Below are 27,597 nucleotides of genomic sequence, written 5' to 3'. Positions count from 1 at the left end.
AATCAATTCCTCCTCTGCTCTAATCATTTTTGTTGTTTTCTGAATTCACTCTAGTTAGTTAATAATTTTGACAGGAATATGCCCAGATCTCAAATTTTTAGTCCTTGCATCTGAAGAAGTGAGGTTCTTACCCACGAAAGCTTATGCTCCCAATACTTCTGTTAGTCTCAAAGGTGCCACAGGACCCTCTGTTGCTTTTTACAGATTCAGACTAACACGGCTACCCCTCTGATACTTGAAACCGGTGATTGTGATTCAAAGCTGGGAGGAGGCAGCTAGGGTAACCATGGAGAATCTCATGTGATTGATGTATCTGTTGAGACTCTGGAGATTGAGAACAGGTCTCACGCCTCCTTTGGACTTGGGAATCAGGAAATACTGTGAGTGGAATCCTTCACTCCCGCCCCAGCCCACCAATGCTGCAGGGGGTCTTCCTCTATAACCCCCAAAGCTCACTTAGTCTGGACCTGCTGTAGGAGCAGTGACTCGTGAAGGGGGTCACTGAAAAGGGATGGGGGGGAAGGGAGAGTAGAAATTGGATGGCATAACTCGATCCCACAGTGCTTAGGACCATTTGGCTGAGGTTCTCACTTCCCAAGCACTGTGCAAGGGAGGAAGCCTGTCCCCGAATGGTGGGAAGTTCACAACTGGTGTCGATCAACCAGTCAAAATGGCTGCTTGCCCAAAGCTGGGGGAGGACAGACTGGCTGGTTAAAGTTAGACCCAGGAGGCCTTCTTCTGTGCGACTTATGCCCCTTCCTGGAGTAGTCCTGCTGCCTCGATGGGTAAGAGGTCTGCTGGAAGCTCCACTGGGGATGGTACTGCTGCTGCCATTGCTGCCCCAGAAACTGGCACCTTTCTATGTTTGGGGTAAAACCCCCAATGAATGCAGTTACTCCTGAGTCCTTAAATGAATGTAAAGTCTCATCCATTTTGTCAGAGGAAAAAAAAAATCAACCATTGCAAGGTAGGTCTTCTATTCTCTGATGGACCTACAGTTGCTAATTTTGGCTGGACATATTCCTGGAAGTTTCATCACATGACATAATCTTTAATTAATGGTTAACCTTTAATTAATGGTTAACCTTTAATTCCTGGAGACTCCAGGACAATCCTGGAGGGTTGGCAACTCCAGCCTGACCTTCAAAACTATGCCAGAGTGCTGCAAGCATGAGGCCCTTCTCAGCGTGATCGCTGAAGCCATGACTCTGGCAGTAGCATCTGTTGTGTCCGGTGCCGACTGCAAAGATGTCTTGGCGGCCAGACAACCGTATGCAATCAGCGCTCTGAACTCTTCCCTGGAGGGTTCAGTATTGTCTTGTCTGTGAGTTTGGCTATAGACCCCCAATTTCGCAAATTATATTTCAACAACCGCGCCTGCTGATTTGCAACGCCAACTTATAAGAATGAGGTTGAATAAATTCAGAGATCCAGCCTCTTCGAACTCTCTGTCCTTGGGCATGAGCTGAGGAAGCCACCTCTGTCTGAGTCAGCTATCTAGGTGACTGAAGAGGGAATACTGGGGTGGCCAGGATACCTTGCCCTGGAGTGGGCTGACGATCGGGACTTCACAGATTGAGAAACAGTCCATAGATTCCAAGGCGGCCACTGAATATAGGGATATGGCATAAGTGGGCAGTAGGCACTGGGCCAAGTCCTTCGGTCCCTATTGCAGGAACAGTGCTGATGTTGGTACTGATCGTGATCCAATCTTTGAGAATGATGTCTTGGTGATGAGGGAGAGGGTGCCTCCGAACTTGCTCTCAATGAACCCCCCAAGTCATCTGAAGACAATGGGGGGATTCACCCCAGGTGCAGCAAACAAATATCCAGCATTGTCCGAAGCTCAATAGGCTGGCTGCATCGTTACCAAAGCGGAGAGTGAAGCTGATGTCTTGAGGACAGGCAAGGGCACTGCCCTCCCACTTGGTCGCAAACCAAGATGGTACTGCAGCCAGGGTTGGTACCGATCCCGTAGATGTGGTCTGCACTGTCATCATCGGTGCTGAAGATAGCAGCTGAGCTAACGCGCCCCTCAGTACCCATAAGGAGGCTGATCTCGACTGCCTACTCTGAGTCTTAGGCAGTGCCGAAGACAGTGCTGTTGACTGAGACAAGTCTGCAATCAATTCAGGTAACACAGAGGACCACATAGAAGTACTCAGGGCAATAACTGGGGAGCAAGAGCAGAGGGGCAAAGCAAGCCTGTTGCTGTCTGGGATACCAATGGCATGGAAACAGCTGGTGCCGATGTTGTTGGCAATGGACTCAATGGGCATCCCATGACTGGTACAGTGCTCAACTGATGCCGCCTCGGTACTGGAAAGCGAGTGGATGTCCCGGCTCCATCCCACATATCAGAGGAATCACAGTGATTGTCTGCGCTCCACCTGGAAGAGAAGGTTGAATCTCTCCAATCTCCGGAGTGGTTCTGCAGTCTGGAGGACATGAGGAAGGAGAATGATCTCTCTTCCTCCTGGGGGAGGCATGAGAGTCTGGTCAAGGAACACTGGCTCGCTCTGGTTCCAAAGTTGTCTGAGAGGCTGAAGGATCCATGTGGATCTCCAGTGCCAAAGGGGGCCTCATGGCCGGCTCCATAAGGTGCTGCTTGAGGTGCAAGTCCCTCACCACCTCTGTTCTTGAATGATTCGCAGATGAAGCACCTTTCTTTAATGTGCCCTTCTCCCAGGAGCATATGTGGGGGTCATTGCTGGGAACAGCCACCCCAAACAATGGACAATAGTTACACCTTGGTGAGGGGATATTTATTCTAACTCCTATAAACTAAAAACATAAGTAATGTTAAACTAACTTAATATATAGACTATATATACACATGTGTCAGACCGCAGTGGGTATTCACCCACGAAAGCTTATGCTCCAATAAGTCTGTTAGTCTATAAGGTGCCACAGGACTCTTTGTTGCTTTATATAGACAACAAAATCCAAGAGAGACTGAGATGGAAAAGTGGGAAGGAAATACCACACCAAGTGCTCTGACTCTACTCAGGAGTGGCGAGAAGGAACCGAGGGGGGGTTGGAGGAGCACTACCCTTAAATAGCCTGGGGAGGGGTTAAGAGACACAGGGCGTGGGTGCTGTCCCTAAGGGTACTACTAGGCAAAGTTCTCCAGCTTGGGTGTGCCAGGGACACACACACCTGAATGGAAAACATGTCTGCAACCACTCAAAGAAAATTTTTTAAATCCCTTCTGAAATGACTTCTGCTACTTCCCAAAACTTTCCAGAAAAAGGCCCCAAGGGTGAGATTAACGGGTGAAATATGAGGTGGATTCGTTTGGCTTTGATGAAATTGGGCAGAGAAAGACTGAAAAATATTGGGTTCATAACAGAAAGTAAGCGTGCTTCAATCTTAACTATGGAAAGGCAAATGCCTCTTCAAATTGCTCCCTATGTCTGTGTAACAGAAGAGTTCCACACGTTATAATACTGCTCTGGTACATGAGATTATTGCCACTAGACCTCTAAAAACTAGCACCATAACAACACACTTAGCACAACAAAGATGTTTTTCAAGGTCTACCAGAGCCATTTGATTATGAAGCAGTTATAATTTATAAAATCCCAAGAATCTGTGTATTTAATTTCCGAGCAACACTCCCATGATGGCTTTATTCTTTATAAGATCCACAATTAAAAAACAAACATGTTTTCTCAGTCTTCAGCCCTAGAAATTAAGTATCATGTGGAACAATCCCATTAGAAGTCAAATGTTTGGAAAGAAGGACATGTAGGAATTGAGCAGCTCTTCAAAGGTCTGCACAGGATAAACAATTTGTGAGAGAAATTCTTCCAAACAATTTTCTCTTCAACTAAGTGTTCAGAGTCATCAACAAAGACGGCAACACATTTTATTTAATTCCATCAGAGACTCAGGAACCAACCAAGCCATTTGAATTATAATACACTAACTTCTATGGAGGTGTGTGTGATCTAATGGTCTGAGAATGCGACTGAAAGCCAGAATTCTAAAGCTGGTTCTGATACTGTCTTGCTGCATAACCTTGGGCAAGTCACTTACCACCCTGTGCCTCTGTTTCCCCATCTGTAAAACAGGGGAAATAACTGTATCTCCCTGACAGAATTGTTTATTCAGTGCTTTCATCTACTTAGGAACTTCTGTGACCCCCATTCACCACAGTATCCAAACATGTAGCTGAGGCCAATGTCCTCAGATGAAAAGCACTATAGAAATACAAAATATGAATATGTTATCACGTCCACTCTTTATCCTGATATGTTGTTCACTGTAGGTAATTAATATTCAAATCAGTGGCTACAGGAAAATATTTTATTAATAAAAAGTGGTCAAAATTCTGAATGAAAAAATCCCAAGGGAAAACCAGAGATGATAAAAGGTAGTTACAATTTTTAAAATTCTGTTATTCAGACACTGTTACTGTCTTAATGACAATCAGGTACTCTGTTTTCTGTGCCATGTGCCCTAGACATTTGGTAAAATCTGCCACTTATTTCAATCAAAAGGGTAGATCTATTGAGTGAAGTGTTACTACTACTGTGCACTTCTACAGAGCCTTTCATTCACAATCTGCTACTATCTAGGTTGCAAAACTTCTCCCTGAAGAACACTCTCCCCCAGGGAAGGCCCACTGTCACAGGAAGCCAAATGCCATAGCTCTTTCAAGAACAACATGGAAGATCCTTCCTCCAACCGGGTGGAAATACCTGGCAGTGCAGTGATGAAGTCCCTCTGTAACATAGGTTTGAGGTACGAGTTTATATGTCCGTGCTGGTAATGACACATCTGGGAGATGAGATGTTCCACAAACTCCACTTGATCGGACTCAGACCACTGTTCAAAATACTTGACGCACAGCTCCTTCTCTTTCTCATAGCTTGCAGACAGCTTCCTTTGTTTGGGCACAATCATGCTGGAAGTGCCATTGGCAAGTTTTGTCTTGAAAGGAAAGAAGAAAACATGAAATAAAGCTTGGGACGCTAACATTCCATTACATACAAGTTGGCTGAGTCTGCATATCCCATTTGCTGCTGTCAGTCTGCAAGTGGCCACAGAAACTTGTAACCTTGGAGGACAGTACAGTTCATGCTGGAGCTGCACACAAAGGACTAGGGTTAGATGGGAGAACAAGAGTGGCAGCTTAATACAAACACATTTTAGTTACATTTTACATACAATGCTGACAGATTCCTAATTTGCCATTATCAGCTACTTCAGTGCACCGCAGAAGACTGCATTTGTATTTTGTTTCTCTTCTAAAGTATTTGCTTTAGGGCTACAATGAACTGCTGCTAAAATTAATAGAAAATACATGAGATGGATAAGAAACTGCATGATGATCATTTTAATAATACACATAGTATACAGTAAAATCTGTTAAATCAACACCCCAACATCTGGTGCTCATCTGTACTTCATGCAAAGAATCAAATACTAAACTTTATAGTCACTGTTAATATTTCGCCAGAAGGTCTCAACATAGTCTGATTTTGAAGAAGGGCTCTCAGGGACAGGAGAAAACAGACTCTTCACTCTATAGCCTAAAATCAAGATGCATGGAAGTTTTGTTTTTAACGATTTAACTGGAAGAAAAGCACACGTATTGCCCCATGAGCACATCCCAAGCCAAATTAACTGTCAACTGGGAAATCTATGTTTTCCCATGCTGGTTACTAAATAGCTTTTATTAAATACTAAACTAAGGGAATGTTTATTTATTTTTAGGATTCTGCCCCAACTAAAAAAAAAACAAACCCAGAATCTAAAGCTAAGTACAATGGTCATACATTTAACCAAGACAAGTTTTAAAGGGACATTGTCAAGATATATCCATGTACCATGGAACTTTGATAAGTCTCTTTTTAGTAATCTGCAAACCTGATAATTCTTACTAAAAGCTGGTGTCTAGCCCTACGTCACAGCAAAGCTTTAATACCAGACGGCACGTAATGACAGTTCACATTATTAGATCATTTCTTTTACAAAAACACTCTAGTCTACATTTGCTACTGCATTATGAATGATCAATTAAAACCAAACTGCACTTATCATAATAAATACAAGTTATATTTTGTGATGTAGTATTTAAGTTTCACTTAATGCACGCTGTGGTATAGCAAGTAACACAATTAATGATATTTTAGTCAATCTAAAAGAAAATAACCAGACTGTACACGCTCTACATGTAGTTCTCACCTAAGAGGAAGATATGTAGTACCTGTTTACTGGGAGGAAGGATCAATGGAAAGATGTTAAGTGATTTGCTAAAAGGCTATCGAAAGTGCCTGCCAAAGCTAGGACAAGAACTCAGTAATTCCTAGCTCCCAGGCTTGTACCCCAGATCACACCTCCCTGTCCACTTAAAATCCTTACCTGTGATACCCACACCTTGGATTACCAAAAGTGACAGAATGCTTTAAAATCTACTTAATTTTTCACCATTTGTTTCCTGTATATTTATACATAAGACACCAGACCTAAATATTGTGCCTAAATTACTTGCCAGTGTTTCTAACAGAGATGGCTGGATAGATTTTCTTACAAAACTGCTATGGTAAGTAGCAGCCATTTTAACAAAAAGTATATTCTGGCTCTGTATTATGGTTTGAATTAACTCTGATTTTCTGAGACCATAGTACGGTACATAGATATCAGACTGTACCATTTGCATCACGAGCAAGCTGGTCTGCAGCACTCGTTTTGTTTCCTTTCTCATTCCCCTCAAAATGGAGCCGAGAGTCCTCAAACACTGGGGAATGTTTCTGGGAGCATTCAGTAAGGATCATCAAAGATGGCCAATAGCTGGTGGCAGAGTTGCAAACTAATGGCAGAGTATAAAATCCTTGTACTGTGGTTTTATATTCACTCATCATGTAGATAATAGTGTCCCATAAATGGGATATTTGGAGGGAGGAGAAACACACACTCTTCTGGACTATCTGTTTATACAGAGAATGCTGACATCTCTGAGGCAACTGTGGGAATGAACTCCATGGCATGAAAGGTTGGATTCTTCCTGGCAATGGCATGGCATACAAAGATTAAGGATGGGCTGTATTGAACATCAGCCTTGAGGGACTCTGGCTGTTTTTACTGCAGTTTAGCTGTTTGCAAAACAGAAAAACCCATGAAATGCTGGAGATAGTTGACAAATGGTGTATTTTACAAGCCTGACCTCATTTCATTTCTCATTTCATTTGCTGCACAGCCAATCTTACAGCAGGCTATCTCAATAGAGCATGGTTTTTAAACCTGTACCTTCTGCCTTTTGTTTCCTCCTTTCAGTGAGAACAGTCACTATTTGCTAGAGCATTAAATGCCCTCTTCTCTGTTACAATCAAGAAGCCCCTCCAGAAGAGGCAGTGCTGTCAGATATACGGAGAATAAAATGAAGTTAAATATTCATACAAATGTACCACCCAAAAGGTTTTCAGCCCAGAGCTTTCTACAGTTTGTTGGGACAAAGATGTATTACCTGCCTCACTATCAAAAGTAACCCCAAACAATCACTGCACGTTACCCAAAGAAGACGCATCTGTGTATGACATGAGAAAGTGCCCAAACTTAGCCCAAGAGGAGCAGATCACAGTCCTCCACTTTTTTCTTCTTCCCTCCCAGGTTCTAATGTGGAGGCATGATCCTGGAGACTACAGGTCTGTCTCATCTTACACGGGGGTTCCGTTCCGCGGTTAGCGCATAAAGCGAAAACCGCGTATAGCCAAAACCCCATTGAGTTCAATGGCGGGCGAAATCGCCCGCACTACAGGTATAGTATTAAAACTGTTTTTCTCTTTTTTGTTTTTGTTTTGTTTTGTTTTGGCCGACCGCGTAAAGTTGAAATCACGCATGTTAAATGCGCCTAAGATGCGACAGACCTGTACAGGTGCCACCATTCAGTGCTTAATTTTGATTTGAGCAGCCCGACATGCTGGGACCTGTAGCTTTTGTGAGTGGCACCTTTATACTTGCAGAGGTCTATTTCAGTGATACCATTTTTGAGATGGGGTGACCAGCACTGAACACAATACTCAAGATGGTGAAGGCATTCCATCAATTCTAGTCAGATATCCTGGCACTGAATAGATCGTTTTAGTGAGCTGTTCGTAACTACAAGCTCTTCTTCAGGCCTGAAGACGCTGTCAGACATTCAGGACCAAAAAATTGCTTTGTGGAGCTTGAAAGCTAGTCTCTTTCACCAACAGAAGTTGGTCCAATAAAAGATATTACCTCACCCACCTCATCTCTCTCATATCTTAGGACAAACATAGCTACAATAACACTGCAAACAACAATTACAAGGCCATTTTTCTGAGGTGGCTACAATTAACAATTAACACTAAACTGGGAGGAATGGTAGATACGCTGGAGGGTAGGGACAGGATACAGAGTGACTAGACAATTTGGAGGATTGGGCCAAAAGAAACCTGATGAGGTTCAACAAGGACAAGTGCAGAGTCCTGCACTTAGGATGGAAGAATCCCATGCACTGTTACAGACTAGGGACTGAATGGCTAGACAGCAGTTCTGCAGAAAAGGACCTAGGGGTTACAGTGGACGAGAAGCTGGATATGAATCAACAGTGTGCCCTTGTTGCCAAGAAGGCTAACGGCATTCTGGGCTGTATAAGTAGGGGCATTGCCAGCAGATCGAGGGACGTAATCGTTCCCCTCTATTTGACATTGGTGAGGCCTCATCTGGAGTACTGTGTCCAGTTTTGGGCCCCACACTACAAGAAGGATGTGGAAAAATTGGAAAGAGTCCAGCGGAGGGCAACAAAAATGATTAGGGGGCTGGAGCACATGACTTATGAGGAGAGGCTGAGGGAACTGGGATTGTTTAGTCTGCAGAAGAGAAGAATGAGGGGGGATTTGATAGCTGCTTTCAACTACCTGAAAGGGGGTTCCAAAGAGGATGGATCTAGACTGTTCTCAGTGGGACCTGATGACAGAACAAGGAGTAATGGTCTCAAGTTGCAGTGGGGGAGGTCTAGGTTGGATATTAGGAAAACAATTTTCACTAGGAGGGTGGTGAAGCACTGGAATGGGTTACCTAGGGAGGTGGTGGAATCTCCTTCCTTAGAGGTTTTTAAGGTCAGGCTTGACAAAGCCCTGGCTGGGATGATTTAGTTGGGAATTGGTCCTGCTTTGAGCGGGGGTTGGACTAGATACCTCCTGAAGTCCCTTCCAACCCTGATATTCTATGATTCTAACAGAGCCTCTTTGTATGCACGAGGAGGTAGGAGAGAACTAATATAATAAAGGACTTAAGTCTAAATAATAGCCTATGTCTACAAGAAGGGGCAACATTTCAGTATGGATAAACAAAGGTTGGATAAGTCTAAATTTGTGTGAACAAAACAAAAATAACCACGGTATGACATGGTTGGACCACAAACATAACAACAGAGGTTGTTTTTGTTGTATAGATGGGGCTTATGGGCCTTTCTACAGGATGGGAAAAGCCAAATGCCAGCACAACTCTCAGCTACTATTACAGGCATCTGTGTTTTTCCAGACACACCAGCAATTTTTTTTTTTAAAAGGGTTGTAACACAGATGTCTCCTACTCACTGTAGAAAACCACATTGGAGCTCTTTGTGTACACAGATTGACTCCAACCGTAAGCTTCTTGTGGAACGGTCCTGTCTCTTGCCAAGTGTGGATGCTCAAAACACCCAACAACTAGCTCTACAAGAAATGCACCTTCGGGTCTGTGAAGCTCTAAAAAGGTTCAGAGAAAATAAAACAATGCGGTAAGTGTCTCACTTGAGTTTCTCTACAGCCAAAGGGGAGGGAAAGACATTCCATGATATTCCAGTGCTAACATGTCTTAGTCACTTACGTGGGCACAAAAGAGCATCGGGGTCATGCATTCTTTGGTTCTCAAACTCAAATACTTTGTGTTGCTTATTTGCAGTTGCATCTTTCCATAACTATGTGCACCACCAGTGCTGGTAAACTCGCCGATCTAGACAGAGCCACCTTAACAGCATTTTTGGATGGGTCCTACTGAAGGGGAGGGGGAAAAAAAAGGACATAATGTTTAATTATAAGAAATGATTGAAATAGGCACAGACATACCCCGGGTGCCTCTGCACTGCAGCAAGCTCTAAACTTGTTATCGTTAATGGTTTAAATTTCACTGTGCTAATCATTTCAGGACACAAGCCTTTCTTGATAATCTAATGAATTATTCCAACATCCTTCAGCAAAAAAAATCCTCCTTGACAGCACTAATTACAAGACGTTTTCCCAGTGCTTATGTAAAATATGACAGAGCAGCAGCTTAGGGAATTGCAGAAAACTGCTTCTAATTTCCACTGAGAAACTGACAAACACCTCTCTTTCATCTCTCCCAGCTCTCAAGTAAGATTTAACTTTCTCATTTAGTTAATTACCGAGTGAGGATCATCATTTTCCTGGATCGGAGCGGCTCAGAGCCTTTATCGTGTTAACTTGTGAACTTGATCGATGGCTGCTGCTAAAACTTAATAACTTCACCCCCTGGCAAATTGTAAGATAAATATAATAGGAGAAACTCTGACAGTAAAAACCTGCCAGAAACGAGCGCTGTGTTTATGTTTCTTTGCAGGCAGCAAAAAAACAACCGACAGCTTATTACTGGGTGCGTGTTACTTATATTTAAAAGACTCCAGGCAGTTAACTTTCTGCGTACTGTTCAAACTTTGCTCACAAGATAAAAGACACTGGAGAAAGTCAAAGCAGTGGCACAATAGAAAAAGGTACCGTGTGTGTGTGAGGGTGGGTGGGAGGGTGTTGAGGGACAGATGCGGGGGAACAGAGAGAGGACAGCAAACAACATTGAAAGGAAAGTCATGGCCATGTGCATGTTCTGAAATATACTTCAAGTTAAGCAATTAAAAGACAACATCTAATGAATCCAGACAAGTAATAGAATTCAACAGCAGTACAAGTGACGCTCAAATATTCTGGAGCACTTTGGAACTGGGTGGCGAAGGCAGAGGAATTCAATGGTGCAGCTACAGCAGCAAGATGTGTCTCTCTTCACAGTTCTAGATCTGGAGAAGACACTGTCAGCTCAACAATTCCAGCACTGTTGGGATTTCAAAGCCACCTTGTGGCCACAGAATCATTTGCCCACAACCACATACCCTCGATGCATGCTGACGTACTGGAGCAATGGAAGTGCTGAACTGCAGCACTGAATGTGACCCCTAACCTAATAAGAACTAGCACTTTAAAATCAAGCTGGGAAGGGGTTTGCTTGGGCGGCCTAACAGCAGCACACAGCAAAGCCAGCAGGACCCCCAGGCCAAGCCCCATGGCTTGTCTCTTCCTCCTTGGGCCTGTAATTACCAAGGGCTGCAGAGGTAGATTGCTTAGCCCTAGTGGGTTGGGACAGAGGATGGACATGTTTTTAAGTCACTTACCAGTAACCTCTCGAACTGCATTGTTTTGAGGAGCAGGAAGGAGGATGCCTAAGAGCGGCCTGGGAGCATGGGTGTAACATGGGGACCTGTAGGGCTCAGCCAGAAATTAACAATCCGCTTCTTCAAACAAAAGATGGGGTTTTCTGAAGGGCGGGGTTGGAAGAGGCAGGACTCCATCCAGCTCCCAGTGGATGAATGTCCACATTGTAAAACCATCCCTGCATAAGAGGGATTAGCACAAAGAACCAAGGGCCGATGAGCCACAGAACTGGAATGACAGCAGAAGGACAGAGCGTTTCTCATGATGCCCTCTTCTGCTGGAACTTGTTTGGCCTATATTTGACTTGACAGAACTCAAAGCTACAACACTCGGTCATTAAACAACTCAGTCCATTTACTTTTATTTTAAAAGCTCAGTTTAGAAGCTACCCATTTCGTCTGCCGCCATCTCGCATAACAGATTCCATGAAAGTTAACCATTAGTTTAGCACAAACATGGGCTCACTTGCCATGTACTGAATTACAGTTTCCGCACTGCAAAGCTCACTGAAACACTTTCAAAACCCAACACGACCCAGGAGTAGATCGCCACCATCACGTCTGAATCAAAAGAAAGCCCCACAAAAAGGAGCCAGGATTTTATTTCCAGGAGGAAATTAAAAAAAAAACACAAACTGAAATGAACAGCCCCCTGGATACCCAAAGAAGTAACGATTTTGCCTGCACTTGGTTGTTAGCTGCTTGCTCACATCCGGCTTCTAATTTCACAGTGGCAAATTCGGTAGAAAAAAAAGACACATTTAGATGAAAGGTCAATGGAATGAGAAGTCCAGGCTGATGTGCTTCATGAGATCCTGTGGGGGCAACAGTTCTCAGAGGTACCATCTAACTACATACGGTACGTTGCTGGGCTGAAGGGGGCCTGGCTAAGGACTTCACCTCCAAATCAGAGGAGTGACATTTAGAGACGGGGTTGTGTTCTTCTGGGACCAGAGAAAACTGCAGGCACCACAGATGTAAAGTGCTGAATCTCTCCAGGGACTGGGGAGGGCAAGACTGAGCCATGCAAGCTTGCACACCCGCTGTACAAAGAACAGCAATAATAATGCTGGCTGGAGAAGAAGCTCCTCTCCCACACTGCTAAAAAGTAAACAGCAACAGGGAGGGCAGATGAAAAACTGTTCTTTTAAGCTAATACTTAATGTTTCAGACAGACTAATAAAGTTTAATTGTCTGGAAGCTGGTGGCTCTTACTGTATTACCTTTCCTTTGATATAGGTCTCACATCTGGATTTTAAATGTTGATAAAACCACCAAAATAACATTTCTGTGCTGGGAGAAATGGAAGTGAACGGGGAGTTTTCCCCCTACCTTAACTGTAAGTTTGGTCAGTCTCGTAGGATTCCTCTGAAAATAACTGGGACTGGTGAGGAATCATCTTGTGATGGCGGCACCTGGACAATGCTGGCACATGTCACACTTTCCCCAGGTTAAAGAAACCAAGTTACTGGGAGCAAAACAGCTCAGTAGCATTAACAACCCTCTTCTCTTCCCTATAAACACTGAGAATCGATGGTGAGGGGTATGCTACAAATAACCAAATCCCACACATACTTCAGAGGCACTCTTAGACAGGTAAAGAGCAACTCTCTAATTAGTTACACAGAAACACTTCCCCTTTTGCATACGTTACCTGACCCAGCGTCGGACAGCTGGGACTACTACCTATTACTACTGTTAAGGGAAAGCAGCAATATGTACATTATTACTTGGAGAACAATCTCCTGAAGTCAGCCTTTACCAGTAGCAGCAAAGGGCTCATTAATGGTATGGCCAGGGGTAGGTTATGCTCCAGACAGCAGTTTTCTAGAACAGCCACTTGTAAACACATACACTACTGACTGAGTGGCCGTTCCCTTTACGGGTGTTACTGAAGAGTTTCCTTCTTCCCTCGTGTACTCCCTTAACCCAGACAGAAAGCCACCAGGAAACAGTGTACTGGGGGGCAGGCCAACATGAATAGACAACACATTAAAAGAGAGGGTGACCTAATAGGTCTAATGTCCGTGCCTGGGTGCACCGGATAAAAGCCTCATGATACCTGGAACATCTTGGCCTTGTCAAGGGAAAGCTTTAATACACTTTTAGCATCAAGAGACTGAAGCTGTCTCTGAGATACTTGGTTATTTCCCCCCATAGTTTACTCAGGAGAGCACAGCTCAGACGTGGCATTACTTTTCACTGATTTTCCTGCTTTTGAACACTTTTTGCAATGATGAGGCACAAAGAATTTAAGTGACTTGCCCATGGTCATAGAGAGAGTTAGTGACCCATCTAGGATTAGAGGGCAGGATACTCCAGGGCCTTTTAAACATCAGATAATCCCAGGTTTCCCCCTTTTATAGAACAAACAAAAACAGCAGCGGGGTTAGGGGAAAACTGCACAACTCCTCAACCACACTTCCTCCCACTGCAAACATGCTCCTACAAGTTGCTCAGTGAAATTCATCACCTTCCCTGCACCTGAAATGGCCAGTTAATTCAGTTAGCTGCAGGAACAGCGTACATTCACCTGCACATTAGCCAGCTTAAGTTTCCCTTCTCTGTTCATGTTACTCCCACTCTGTTTAGTCATAGGTGGCACCAAATGAGGTCTCCACCCTGCTGTAACACTTGGTTGAGTTGGACAAACAGGGAGGGAAGAAGCAAAGAAACACCCGCGAAATGGGGGATGAAAAGGAGGGATGGTGGGAACTGTGCCGGGGCAACGGCATAGGGAGCATGGAGCTGAGTTGCCCACCTACCAAACCACTGTATGGGTGGCTCCAACGTAAAAAGGCTGGGAACTATTGTATGGTTTCAGGTCAAAGTTGGTCAACGGGCTATGGCCAAAATCTGTATGGGTTCATCTCTCAGCCTTTCATCATCCACCAGAGGAGGCCAACTAACTGCTATCCACCAGCATACATGATATCTTGCTTGTTCAGTCATTCTGCTGACTTTACCACTCATGTCTCAGGATTATGTAGGACTAGACACATCCTTTCCTTGATAGAGGATGGCCTGGGCTCTGGCCTCCAAATGTGTGGGCAAAGGAAATTCTCCCATGTCCCCTATATCTTTAGAGAGGAATACGTTGGTCCAGGATATGCCAGATCACAAAAGAATTAAAGACTAGACAAGAAGAGCATGTACACTAGCTCTATGGTAAGCAAGGAAGAAGCGTAGACGTTGAGAAAGGCTGGGAATGAATCGATTCCAGTCATCAGCAAGCATCTCTTTCCAGAGTATTCCTTCCATAAAACATAAACAGACATCACGACTGAAGAGGGCTCCCTCCGTCACCATCCTTGTTTATTATTTGCATTGCTGTAGGCCTAAGGGTCATGGTCCAGGACCAGGAACCCATTGTGCTGGGTGCTGTACAACAGAACAAAAAGATGGCCCCCGCCCTAGAGTTTACAATTTAAGCGATAAAGCCAGTGGGTCCTTGGAGTTAAGGCAGCAATGCAGAAGTTAGGGTGGCAATACCGTGACCCTCTTAAAATAACCTTGCAACCCTTTTTGGGTCAGGACCCCTAATTTGAGAAACACTGGTCTCCCCCATGAAATCGGTATAGTATAAGGTAAAAGCACACAAAAGAGCAGATTTCACGGGGAGAGACCAGATTGCATGGTTCGTGATGCGTTTTGCATGGCCGTGAATTTGGTAGGGCTCTGGCAATATGGGATTGGTCTTGGGAAAGATACACAGAACTTTCAGATACAAAACAAAATTAAACATTAAGAGAATCCAGCTTTTGCTGCCAGTGAGCCAGCTAGGTAAACATAAGGCACAGTTCCTATACTGGTCCTCTGAACAAGGTTAGAGCTCCCCCTAGCACTCTCACAACAGAACAGCCACAGCTGTGACAATTTGGTGATGCCTACAGCGAGCTGCAATGTTGCTGTTTTTAATTTTAATTGGCTTTCAGTGTTGCTGGCACATGAATAATTAATAGGCTGCCCCACTAGTTTCTCTGAAGTTCAGGCAAAACAAATGACAGAGGAGAATTCCTTCTCAAAGTAAAAGAGCTTAAAAATACGCAGCTTGCTATTAGAGGTACAGGAGCGCATTTTCAAATCCTGCGATTCAGGGGCTGTTCAACGATCTGTTTTGATCACGTCAGCCATGTGCGTCATGCAGATAGTTACTTTAAAAATATATCAGACAATTAAAAACTTCAATTTTCACTACTGGGAAAGCATACTAATTGTCATCACCTATTCTCCTCTCATCAATCGTCCTCCACAGGTTGATGGCAGGTCACCTAAAGTTCAGGAATGGTTTCCAAATTAGGTGCTTCCGTTTCAACACTGAGCTTTAAGTAGCCTGGGGTAAGTGAGACTAGGAAGGTACAAGCATATTACATTTAATTCTGTACACAGAAATAGCTAATGACAGGAACAAAAGCAGATCTTTCTAGTCAGAGGCTATTATTTATTGATCACTGATAATCTCCATGCTCATGATACGGTGTAGCAACCCAGAGCAGGGACCTGGGAGTCATGTCTCCCGAGTTATACTCCCACTTCTGCCACTGACTCGCTGCATGGCCTGGGACAATCACTTCACCTCTCCTTGCTTCAGCTGTCCGTTTGTTAAACGGCCATGACATAAAACCATTTATCTCACAGGCAGAGAAGTAGTATTCAGGTGAAAGGTGCTCCCACCAGAAGGGCATGCATCACCACACATTTCACACACACCCCTAAGTGTGCATCTTCCCCTCAAGCACTACAAACCAATTAGCACATTGATATTTTTGTCACTAAGAACCATCTATGAAGGCTTCCAAACTCTAACTAGTGGCACGTCCTAGACTATCTGAACATTTTATTTAAATTACAACTATACTTTGCAGTCAATCTGCTGAATCATGCCAACCATTTAAGCAGCCTTTAAAGCTAGGACCAAAACCCCAAAGTAAAAAAAAACCCACTTTTGTTGCTGAAGTTTCCCGACTTTTTCTGAAAGACACATTGTATCCTGACAACTACCTTAAAATCAATACAAATATGAAGCCAGCTAACAAATTCTCCTTGAGTCCAAAGAAGTGCCCTAGAGAGGGTTCACTTCAGTAACGTCACCTTACTTATCACAGTAAGTTCAATATTTAACCACCAGGGGACTTGCTGAATTTTGGAAGTTAGTGATTAATATTACTGCCATTCAGAGATATAGCAAAGGTGATAAATATAACAGGATAGATTAGGATAACCACAATAACATTTTTCTTTTCTTTTTTCTAAGAATCTGATGGAGTGAGAAAGACTGATTAAAAATAACTAAAGACACGTATTCTATGGCAGCAGTTCTCAATCAGGGGTCCGGGGCCCCCTAGGTTTCAGAGGGGCCTCGCCTCCAAGCAGGGCCAGCATTAGACTCGCTAGAGCCCAGGGCAGAAAGCCAAAGTCCCACTGCATGGGGCTGAAGCTCGGGTCCCTGAGCCCCGGGGCTGAAGCCCGAGCAATATAGCTTTGAGGGGGGACCCTGTGGCGTGGGGGCCCCAGGCAACTGCCCTGCTTGCTATCCCCTAACGCCGTCCCTGGCTTTTATATGCTGAAAATCAGTTGTTGTGGCAAAGGTGGGCCGTGGGGGGTGGGAAGAGGTGCCTCCAAAAGAAAGAGCATGTGGGGGGGGGGTGAGGGGTGGGAAGAGGTGCCTCCAAAAGAAAGAGGTTGAGAACCTCTGTACTCTGGGGTGCTGCACAGAAACCATTAAAACTTCCTCACACTACCCTGTCCATGCCCCTCAGTCCTGACTGATAGTTCTCTGATATTCTAGATCCAGGCTCCCCTCATACAGTCCTGCCACTGTACCTATAATCCTGATAGACACAACTGCAGGATGTGGCATAGTCTATATCTTGGGAGGGCATGAATTCCTGTCTCATTACTCATGTTCCCGCGGGATCTTGTTGGATCCTTGACTGCTTCTATATATCCAGACAGCAACAGTGCATTTCCCATCCACTCTTGGCAAGGAAGTTACAGCTTTTCTTTCTGGATGCGGCTTTTGCCACAGTTATCCCCACCTTTTGTTGCCTCTGGATTGAGTTACTGCAACGTGCTTTGCCCGGGCTACACAGGCAGAGATTAATTGAAAGTGGTGTAGAAACCTGCTTATCTGTGGTTTTTTCCCCTAGCAGTTGAGGACAGCTGTGAGCGGACAGTTCCTAAGATGTGCTTGGTTTTGGGGGGACAAATCATTCTCAGTGAAGGACTCAACTCCCGAATTTTCTCCTCTCTTGGCCCTAGAGAGCCCAAGTTAGTTGCAGCATGCCGTGAAGGTCAAAGATCATCTGCTTACCCAAGCTTTTAGGGAAGGGGGGGGGGGGACTCCTTACTGTTATTTAGGTTGAGAGAGACAAGGGAGGGGAGGTGATGTGATGTCTTTTATTGGATCAACTTCCTTTGTTGGAAGGTACAAAGATTTCAAGCTACACAGAACCTCTTCTCAGACCGGAAACACGGCTTTGTTTAGCTCGACAGCCTGTACCTTCCGCCAAGAGAAGTTGGTCCAACGAAAGATATTCTCTCTCCTACCTGGTCTCTCTCATATCCTAGGAACAACAGCGCTAAAAAAAGGTATTTAGGTTGTTTGACTGAAACTGGCTTATCAGCTGTATGATGATGTTTTTATTTTATTCATTATAAGTGAATTTAGAGCTTGTGTTTGAAAGGTGCATTATATAAAACACAAAGAAAGATACTGGGCTGCTGCAATTTGGGCCGAACAAAGCTCCACCAATGCATCTCAACCCTTCCTTGCAATAGCCCTACTATTCCTACATTCGACTCCAAACCGTTCTGCTAATGAACTTCAGGCCTGTCCAGCAACACCCTTTCCTGACCCATATCTGGACCTCCAGGCAGCTCTATGAATGGGTCTTGACTTATAGCACCCCCTCCTAGTCAAGTCTTCAAATCTGTTAATTGTGTTAAATTATATGCGAGGGTTCAGTATGGTGACTAATGTCTTCGATGAAACATTAAACTCCAAACTCATCTCCATCTGTGATCTCAGCCAATTTTGAAACTCAGATCTCAAACAATGACGCATTAACTTACTGTGCAGCCTAATCATGTTTGGTTTCTCCTAAGACAGAATTCAGATGGTAGTAAAGTGCTTCTCTTGCAACCCACTTAATAACTGTTGGGACAGTAAATCATGATCTAGAATGGGAGTGACAGACCTAAATTAACATGATAAAAGAGCAATCTGATTCCACTTTTCGGTTCACACATTCCACCACTCAATTTTGTAAAATCCAGAGGTTTAAAAAAACCCACTGACATTAATTAAACAACAGTTTTATCACCTACAACCAAAGCCTTACAAGGAGGGCTTATCAGACAGCTCTGCTAAGAAATTACACGCCTCACTCAATTAACAATTTAACTTTTTGTGGTGTTGCTGCTAATTGAGGTATTTTTCATTTTTATTTTCTCCTAAATGAATATTATATAGGAGAGCTCAGTCCAAGTATAAAAGCAATCAGGGGAATTAACAGCAAAACCTGAGGTCAGAAGAATTCATGCTGAAATATTTTAATCATTAACTGATATTTCAACTGACTTCTTAACATGTGACCATTGTTGTTAAGGGCCATTCTTCAGAAGCAACGGGCAGCTCTCAGGCCAGTGGGAAGTGTGCCCAGCTGAAAGCAAAACTGAACCAGAGTGTACAGTGAGGATGGTTTTGCTATTATGCCTCATAAATCCAGTGAATTTTTTTTTACCTGAAGAGTAAATTTTTCTGTAGATACACCATGCAAATAGCCTATATTCTAGTGTATTCAGGAGTCAAATTCTCCATCCCTACCTAGGAGAAACTGCACCTTTATATTTGCTCCACAGTTTTTTTTAACCCTTGAAGATCCCAAAGTACTTTATAGGTTGAACATGTAGGAACTACTTCACAGCTAAGAGGGAGCTGCTCCTCAGGTGGAATGTGATTTCACTACCCAGTGTTTTCAGGAATGCTTAGAAAAGTATACCTGTACTTACCTGACAATTGACCTTCTTAAAAGAATAAGATTCACAGATCCACACAAGGGACACTTCAGTGTCTGCTTGCAGCTTGCAGGCAGAACTACGGCTGTCAGTCACTGGCAGCAGGGGAATGCCCTGCTCCCTAAAACATCCTTCTTTTGACACAACTTCTATACGTTGGATATTCAATTCTACTTCTAAAATTACTGATGACTTTAAATATACTTTGAGGTAAATATATTATTTGTCTTAACTGCAGAGCATGAGAAATTCCCCATAATGAAACAAACCCACATTTTTTACTGTATTTCCATCTGGATGATTGGTTTGTCTTCAGCACGGACCAGAATGGTGGACTTCATTACTCAAATAAAGAAAATGTTCCTATTCTTCATCGGGCTAAGGTCCACAGATTTTCACTGCATGTAAGCCTTGGGGAGGGGGACGGGGAGCAGGATCATCCTTTAAACATGGACATCCAAAGGAGGTATTATATATACACTTCATCTTTCAATGGCCAGAGACTTGACCTTTTTGCTTTGGCAATCTTCTAAATCCACATTAAAGTCCGCCTGGAGGAACTCAAGGCATGTTTCACTTGTTTAACCTAGTAGTTAAAATATGGATTTTGCACCAGCCAGTAGAATAAGTTCTATCTGTTGACATCTTTTTAGGGTCCATGAGAGTGACAATCACTTAATCCATGTGCCCTTCTGAGCTGTTTCGTCCTGGATAGAGGGTTGTTTTTTGTACTGGAAGACATTCACTATAAGCCCGAGACATAAGAAAGCCCAATGGTTAATCAGGCCTGAAAACCACAGGGTCTTCAGCCACAAATGCATAAACAGTAATATTGCTATTCCCTTATTCCAGTCTTTTGTACAGTCCTGTGGAGTAGCTGAGTAGGTGGGATGGCATATAATAGAGACATTACCTCAACACCTCACATCCCAGGTCCTGACATAATGAGAAGTCACAGGACACTTCGTTGCTGTTTGTTTGATGCAAAGTCGAGCACCAACTCACCGAACTGACATGATGAGTGAGGATATTTCTGGATGCAGGCTCCACTCTGCTAATCCAACATCTGCCATGCAAGTCTTGGTGCTCCACTCCCTCGCAATGGGAAGTACACGTAGAGTTAGGAAACTTTGCCCCAAACCCAGTACAGGAGAAAAATTAATTTCCTCAGTAGGGTAGGGATGATCACATCCTTCCTAGTTTATTGATGAAAACCCGACAGACAGGTTGACCACCACAACCAGAACAAGTCTGTTATCCATGGAAGGAACTCCCCACTCTACCCCTTTCTAGTGCATGGGATTCACACTGACAAGAGATGGATTTGCATTTCCCCTGGATGCTCCGGCCTAGGTCATTTGGCAGATTCCCCTGGGAAGTCTGTTATAAAGGTGGCAATGGCGAGAGAGAGCTTGACCTAAAGGCAACTTGCCGTACTCTCAGCGGGCATGCTGCCAATGCCAGTGTCCAGTGCCCACTAGATCACACTGCCAGTAACCATGCCGCTTCAAGATGATTTAGTTTGTTTGGATCCCATCCATCTCTAGCTGTAGCCATCTGGGCTGCACATGTGTCCTGGGCCTCCTTGTGCTCCCACATGAGGGCTTAAAGGGCAAAGCAGACAGAACCCTCCCTTGCAATTCGAAACCAGTGGAAGCTGAGGTCTCCAGAGCTTGAAGCCGGGGAGAACCCATGCTCCGGTGATGATGATGAGGAAACGTCTTGTGAGAATGATGCTGATGTGACTGGCTCTCTTGGTTCCGGGGTCTGTACCAGCAGATGGTTTGGTACTGGTGGATGATCCGATTCTCTCCTAGTCTTCCATAGTCATCACTGATGCTGAAAGGGGCAGTTCCACAGCCAGGCTCAGTGCTGGCGTGGTGTCGAATGCTGTAGGCTGCGTGTTCTCCCCATTGCTTGACTCTGTACAGGGCCTGATGGATTTCTTTCCAGAGGCTCTGCATTGCCTGTCTTTATGGGAGGACACCCAGGTTTGCCTGGCGTGTCTGCCTCTGTGCTTAGAACGGTCCCTGTCAGTGCTAGACTTTGACATCGCAAGTGTCTGTTTTGTTGCTGCCCTACAGATGCCGTCTTTGGTGCTGGTGCTAGTTCCTTTCTCTGTGCAGGCTTTTCGGGTGTAGCCCGTCCGCTGGACAGAGCACTAGATGACGCTGGCTTGTCCACTAGCAGGATCTTGACACTTGTCTCCTCAGGGTCTGTTGAAACCTCTGTGTATTGTTACAGAATGTGGAGTTTGAGCCTGGCATCTCACACCTCTTGGCATAAAATGGCAGGCAAACAAAATACACCTCTATCCTGATAAAACGCGGTCATGGGGAGCCACAAATCCCTACTGCGTTATAGCTGAAACCCCGTTATATCGGGGTGGGGCGGCAGGGCTCCAGCGGTGATTTAAAGGGCCCGGGGCTCCCCGCAGCAGCTGGAGCCGCAGAGCCTTTAAAGCGCCACCGGAAACCCGCTGCTACCGCGCTATACGTGAACCTGTGTTATATCAGGTCGCGTTACAGCGGGGTGGAGGTGTATCTGCTAGCTGTGTAAGATTCCCCTAAACAGAAAGAGGCACCTACTGCGTCCCTCTTTAAGAGAACGAATCCATCCATGGACAGGGCTTGAAGCCTGCAGGTTTTGAGTCCGCCATATTAACGAGGTCTACACAGGAGGAGTCTATCCATCAAGACTTGGTCAAGATGGCTCACCAGGAGCACAATGGTTGAAGATGAAGGTCATCAAAGGAGTTCTGCAGAAATTCAGAAGGCGTGGCTACTCTTTTTGCCTTCACATGGAAACGCGAAGTGGCACAGGGTGCATGTGCAGGCCCGATGACACTACTACAGAAAACATCTCCGGTTTCACGCGTGTGCCCCTGCAGTGGGAGCTACACTGACATTCGGAGAAGGTGAATTTCTCCAGCTGAAATAACCTATGTAATTTAGGTTGGCTGATTGAAATCATCAGAATTGAATCTGGCCACATCATCAGGGTTAATAACCCTAACTCTTGCGATAGGCATCATGGGATCCTTAAGGACCAATATAAACTGGACAACTTCTTCCCTTCTTACCATTAACATGTTATGGATCTCATTCAAACCTACAACAAGCAAGAACTTAAGAAATTAAGCTGCTATACCCATCTTATGGTGTTGAAGCTCTCAAGAGATACAAGATTCCCTCACTACTTGTGATTCCCCCACAACCCTTTGAAAAGTCTTATCGACTGCAACATCTATGCATGATATTATAAGGCTGGTGGGAAAAGCAGTTTTTGTGGTGATCTTCTAGTCTTCTATGTTAGAGTCAGAGGAGCATTTTTTACAAACATACTCTAAATTTACTTTTGTTTTTATGTTTTAAAACAATATTGCTATCTTTCAACTGAAGGGGAAATTCAAATAATGTCAAAACAAGCACGTGTTCTAATAACATCCAACATATTTGAAATGCAAAAAGCTATGTTATTCAATATCACAGTTGCACAAGTTAAGCCTCAAAAGTCAGCAAATCTGAAAGTTAAGGTTGAATATACACATTTTGATAGCTTAATTATGTAATCCCTTGCTATTTCTCAAATTAACTTTTTTGGCAATCTTAAATACATATATCATCTAAGATAGTGCTCAAGTATAAAGACTATTGCAATGTTTATGTACCAGGACAGAGTTAAGGATTGCCTGTTCAGCAGTAACTCTTGAATTTCCTGACTGAGAGCGGTTTGTATTTTTTCCCCTTTCTCATCTTGAAAAAAAGCAGACTGTTTTTTGTTCCATCTTCCAAAAGATGCTGGAAAAATTAAATTTAACCAAGTGACTTGTTCAAAAAGGTATTAAAAATTTGTGAAGAAAAGGCTTAGGATGAACACTGCTTTGCAACCTTAATTGCATCAACCAGAACCAGCACAACTGCTAACACAATCTTACTCAGAAATCTCAACAACACTGTCAAATCTTAGTAGACATTTTGCAGCTTAATAGCCAGTTTGGCATATCCACACTGTATATATTATGCAAAATGACCTGTAGCAGTTAGATAATACTTACAGATACCTGTGCTGCATAGTACTAATGAAAGCTGACACGTACCCAGAAGGAAAAGAAGGCACTAAAGCAAAAGACTGGATATCTGTAGACCTACAGGTGGTGGTGGTGATTATTATGCTACAGAATTTTCTATATGACCTTGGTCAAGTCACCATTCCTCTCCTGGATTACTACATACATACCTCATAAGGGTTTGTTGTTAAGCATGCTGTGATCCTGGGTTGAATGACATTAGTTTAGAATATTCCACATACCTTAAAATAAATTAAAGTAATGAAGTTAAGAAAAGAGAAAGTAAAGCAGAGAAAAACTTCAGAATTATCCAGGAAAAGAAAACAAACCAGCACAGAGAACTGTCCTGCCTCGGCCTGACGGAACACCGCAGAAATCTACAAGTCTCAAAGCAACATTCAAACCCTGGGGGGGAAACGGCACCAAAAAAAGTTACCATGGAAGTACAGCCAGTATTCCAACTAGATTAAACATGCGAAACATATCACAATCTCAGACAAATTATAGAAACCTCGGTTTCAAAAAAACCATAAGACAATCGAACAGATGCTAAAGCTAAACCGAAGTTAGACAAGGAAAACTTGATCCACAAGAGAAAGAAGAGCAAGAATTGCAATATGTGCAGTTTTTCATATATGTAAATATTAACACTCCTTAGGCTGCCTATTAATTCACATGTGGAATAGTCACGCTATTTACAATATTATAGCCCATGTCAGGACATTCCATTCTGGAGTCACGGTAGTGACTTCATAGTTATGATGTCAGGAGCCAGTGTATTCTAGGACATATCTCCCACTTCTCTCCCCATCGGCTCTGAATAAAAATTATTTTGGGGCACAAAATTTCTCATTTAGTCCTTGCCCACAAGTGAATCACTTTGTCACTCTCTAAATTTAATTAAAGGGGCAATACGAGACTCTCTCAGTTAAAAAAGATTCCCCACCATTTTGTGCTTTCAGCTCAAAAAATGGCAGGTTTGAAAAATGCTAATTTGTCTTGGACTTAGCCCTCTATGTAAGGTTAAGAAACAAACAAAAATTCCTTAGCCTTTTCAGGTGGACTAGGTTCTCACCTACACAATTTTCATATAACTTTTCATAATGGGTGTGTGTGAAAAGCCTCTTTAGGTTTGCGCTACCAACATGCTAGAGAATACTACTACTACTACTTTCATATGTAACATTTTTTGCCCCTAGATCTCCAAAGACTTTACAAAGAAATGTTGAGACTCATTCTCTCCATTTTACAAATGGGCAAGGCAGAGAAGTAAAACAACTAGCCAAGGACACAAGAGGCATCAAACTGCGCAGGACTGGGGATGGAATCTTGGTTCAGTGCCCATGGACTACACTGCCTCTCATTATAAATAAGCGATTACATCCTTGGGTTTTAACTGAGAGAGACATGTCCACCAGAATTGTTTTGTATTGCTGCCTTCCGAAACGGGTCAACTGCTTTGGGCATCCAAATCTAAGCCAAACCAATCAGTCACTGGCCAACACAGGGATACATGATTGTTTTAAAGCAGATGCTCTAGATGGTAATTGAGTACAAAGATATTTACACTTATTCTTCACTCGGTGCAACAATTGGGGCATACTTTCTCCCTCATCCTGTTTTTTAGGCGTCTCAGACACCATGTAGGATAAAAAGTCCTAATGGGAAAAAATGAAAACAGGCAAAAAAATAAAACATGCAGCCTTTTAAACATTCCTGGAATAGTAAGTGGTGTGCACCCAGCAAAGCTAGTGTAAAAAAAATTTCAGTGTGAATATGAAAGGACAGAGGAATGTAAAATTTGAGAACAATGACCAAATATGGATCCAACATGCTGGCCACTATTACTGTAGTTTTGCAATTGGCCAACATGGTCACATGATCCTGTGAGCAACAGAAGCCTCGGCATAGGGTAACTGAAGCTGCAACATGTGTAGGGCAAAAACACCTTTTTATGTTAAGGATATGGAATTTTTACATGTAAAGGAGGAACAATTACTGTACTTACACGTACGTCTGTAGTGAACATCTTTTGACTCAATTGTTGATCAGTACAGGTGATCTTTTGAACCTATTATCGTATAACTTCAAGAATTGTAACTGATCACAGGTAAGTTTTCAACCTATGAGCCAATGATTTTCTACTCTAAACTTCAATTTCACAGAATCTATAAATTACACACACACAAGACTATGTTAAAATATTATTATTAAGGTTTCAAAGTGAAGCACTCCAAAGTCAAGAAATGCCAGCGTTAAGGTTGCCCGTGCAACCTTAATTCAGCCCCTTTGCGTGCATTATGTTTCAGTCTTTAATTACATGATCACATACTATTTTATCCACAGGACCCCGTCTCATTCAGTATATAGGATGGCCTTAGGTTTGTGTAATGCTTGAGGTTTTTCTTGATAGGACCCTTGCCTCATTTGTAGCAGAAGTTGGAAGGTGTGTAGTGAAAAAGCAGGGAATGGCAAGAAGAGAAAGAACAGTCTCATAGTTAAGGCATTTGAATGCTGCCCTGGAGAAATTAATTTTACCCCTGCCTCTGCCACAGAGTTCCTATAGGATATTGGGCAAGTCAAATAAATCAAACTTTTCACAGACGATCACTAATGGTGTGCTCCACATTGAATGCCTGACTGGAAACCCTTGGGTCTGATTTGCAGAAGTGCTGAGCATTCACAGCTGCAACTGAAGTCAATGGGAGCTGTGCTCTAAACATATCTAATGCTATATAATGCTAAGTCCTTTCTAGGGGTCTCAAATTGGGGACCCAAAACCAGTAGAAACTTTTTACTTTAATTTCTCTGTGCCTCAGTTCCCATCTGCAAAATGGGGATAATTCACCCCCTCACCTCAGAGGGGTGCTGTGAAGATAACTGTAATTGATGTTTGTGAAGCATTCAAATACTATAGTGATAAGCCTCATAGAATACCCATGAGGAAATAAATAATCCTGTCTTCAGAGCAGGGTTTGAATAATGTGCAGTAAATAAAGCATGGGGCCACACACTAAACAATGATGATGAAACAAAATATTGAATAGCTGCTTATTAAGTGACAACCGTTCATCCTGTGCACTGAATTTTCTCTCTGCCTCAGGCTGGGGAAAAAAATTCGGCATGAGCCAGAAGTAACCTTTCAGCCCAAATGTGAAAATCTGGCAAAATTATAAGCAACTGAAGACAAAGGGAAGTGTCAGGAACCCTTAATAACAGGTGACATTATGAGCCCCACTATAATTAAATTGCAAATACAGCATGGTTGCCCAAAATAACCTGAAACCACAGGCACCTTTAATATTTTCTTTTTGCACTATGTTGTGAAGTTATAATGTAGTATATAACAGGAAATGATGTCATGGACAATACTGTGACAGAATATCCAAACTTCCACTTGCTTTAAAAATAATTTCCCTTACTTTAAAAGTGGCAAAATATCAGAAGGATCTCGATGTTCTATTGTAATTGGAGAGCTAGAGGTTTGTCTAGAATAAAAATGAAGCTTTGTATTTGGCACCTATTATTAGCTATTGCCCATGTCTAAACAAGCTCTACCCAATCAACGTATTTTTATCACGGGGCAGTAAGAGGAGGTTTGTAAAGCAGGACATGTACAGTACCCTGGTTCATCCCTTTCACATCCATTCTCCCAAGAAACTCTCAAAGAGATTCTATTTGTGTCTCTGTATCAGACTGTGGAATGCACAGAAGTGAGGAGATGCTTTATAAACGTCTTTGCTGCAAATCAAAAGACAATTAGCACAGACACTGAAAACAGAAACATTTTAGCATTGCTTTTTCCATCATTAGGCCTTCTTCAGAGGTGAGGCGTAAGGAGTAAAACAGTGTCTGAAAACATCATGCAGATATTAGGGAAAGACAGGCACAGTACTAGAGATCTACTGCTTCATGCCACAATTTTCTTACCCTGGTGCCAACACTCATACTATTTTCCAATATTTTCTTGCTATCTTCCACCTCAGAAATATACCCCGCTCTGAATTCACTCTCTCACCAAGATTATACTTTCCCCCTTTTTATAAAAGTCAATCCTAAA

General features: G+C 43.2%; 1 protein-coding gene across 11 annotated transcripts in view; it reads right to left on the bottom strand.

Annotated features, from left to right (window-relative positions):
- BTRC (beta-transducin repeat containing E3 ubiquitin protein ligase) overlaps positions 1 to 27,597 on the bottom strand; it is a 165,477-nt gene that overhangs the window by 34,960 nt on the left and 102,920 nt on the right. For all 11 annotated transcript variants that reach the window (XM_034777860.1, XM_034777863.1, XM_034777864.1 and 8 more), the window contains one exon: positions 4,707 to 4,938. In XM_034777860.1, coding sequence (XP_034633751.1) covers positions 4,707 to 4,938 — 232 coding nt within the window. The remainder of the gene's footprint in view (positions 1 to 4,706; positions 4,939 to 27,597) is intronic.

This window comes from Trachemys scripta, chromosome 7, assembly GCF_013100865.1.
Source record: "Trachemys scripta elegans isolate TJP31775 chromosome 7, CAS_Tse_1.0, whole genome shotgun sequence".
In the NCBI taxonomy this organism is placed as follows: Eukaryota; Metazoa; Chordata; order Testudines; family Emydidae; genus Trachemys; species Trachemys scripta.
This window is presented reverse-complemented; position numbering and strand designations above follow the sequence as displayed.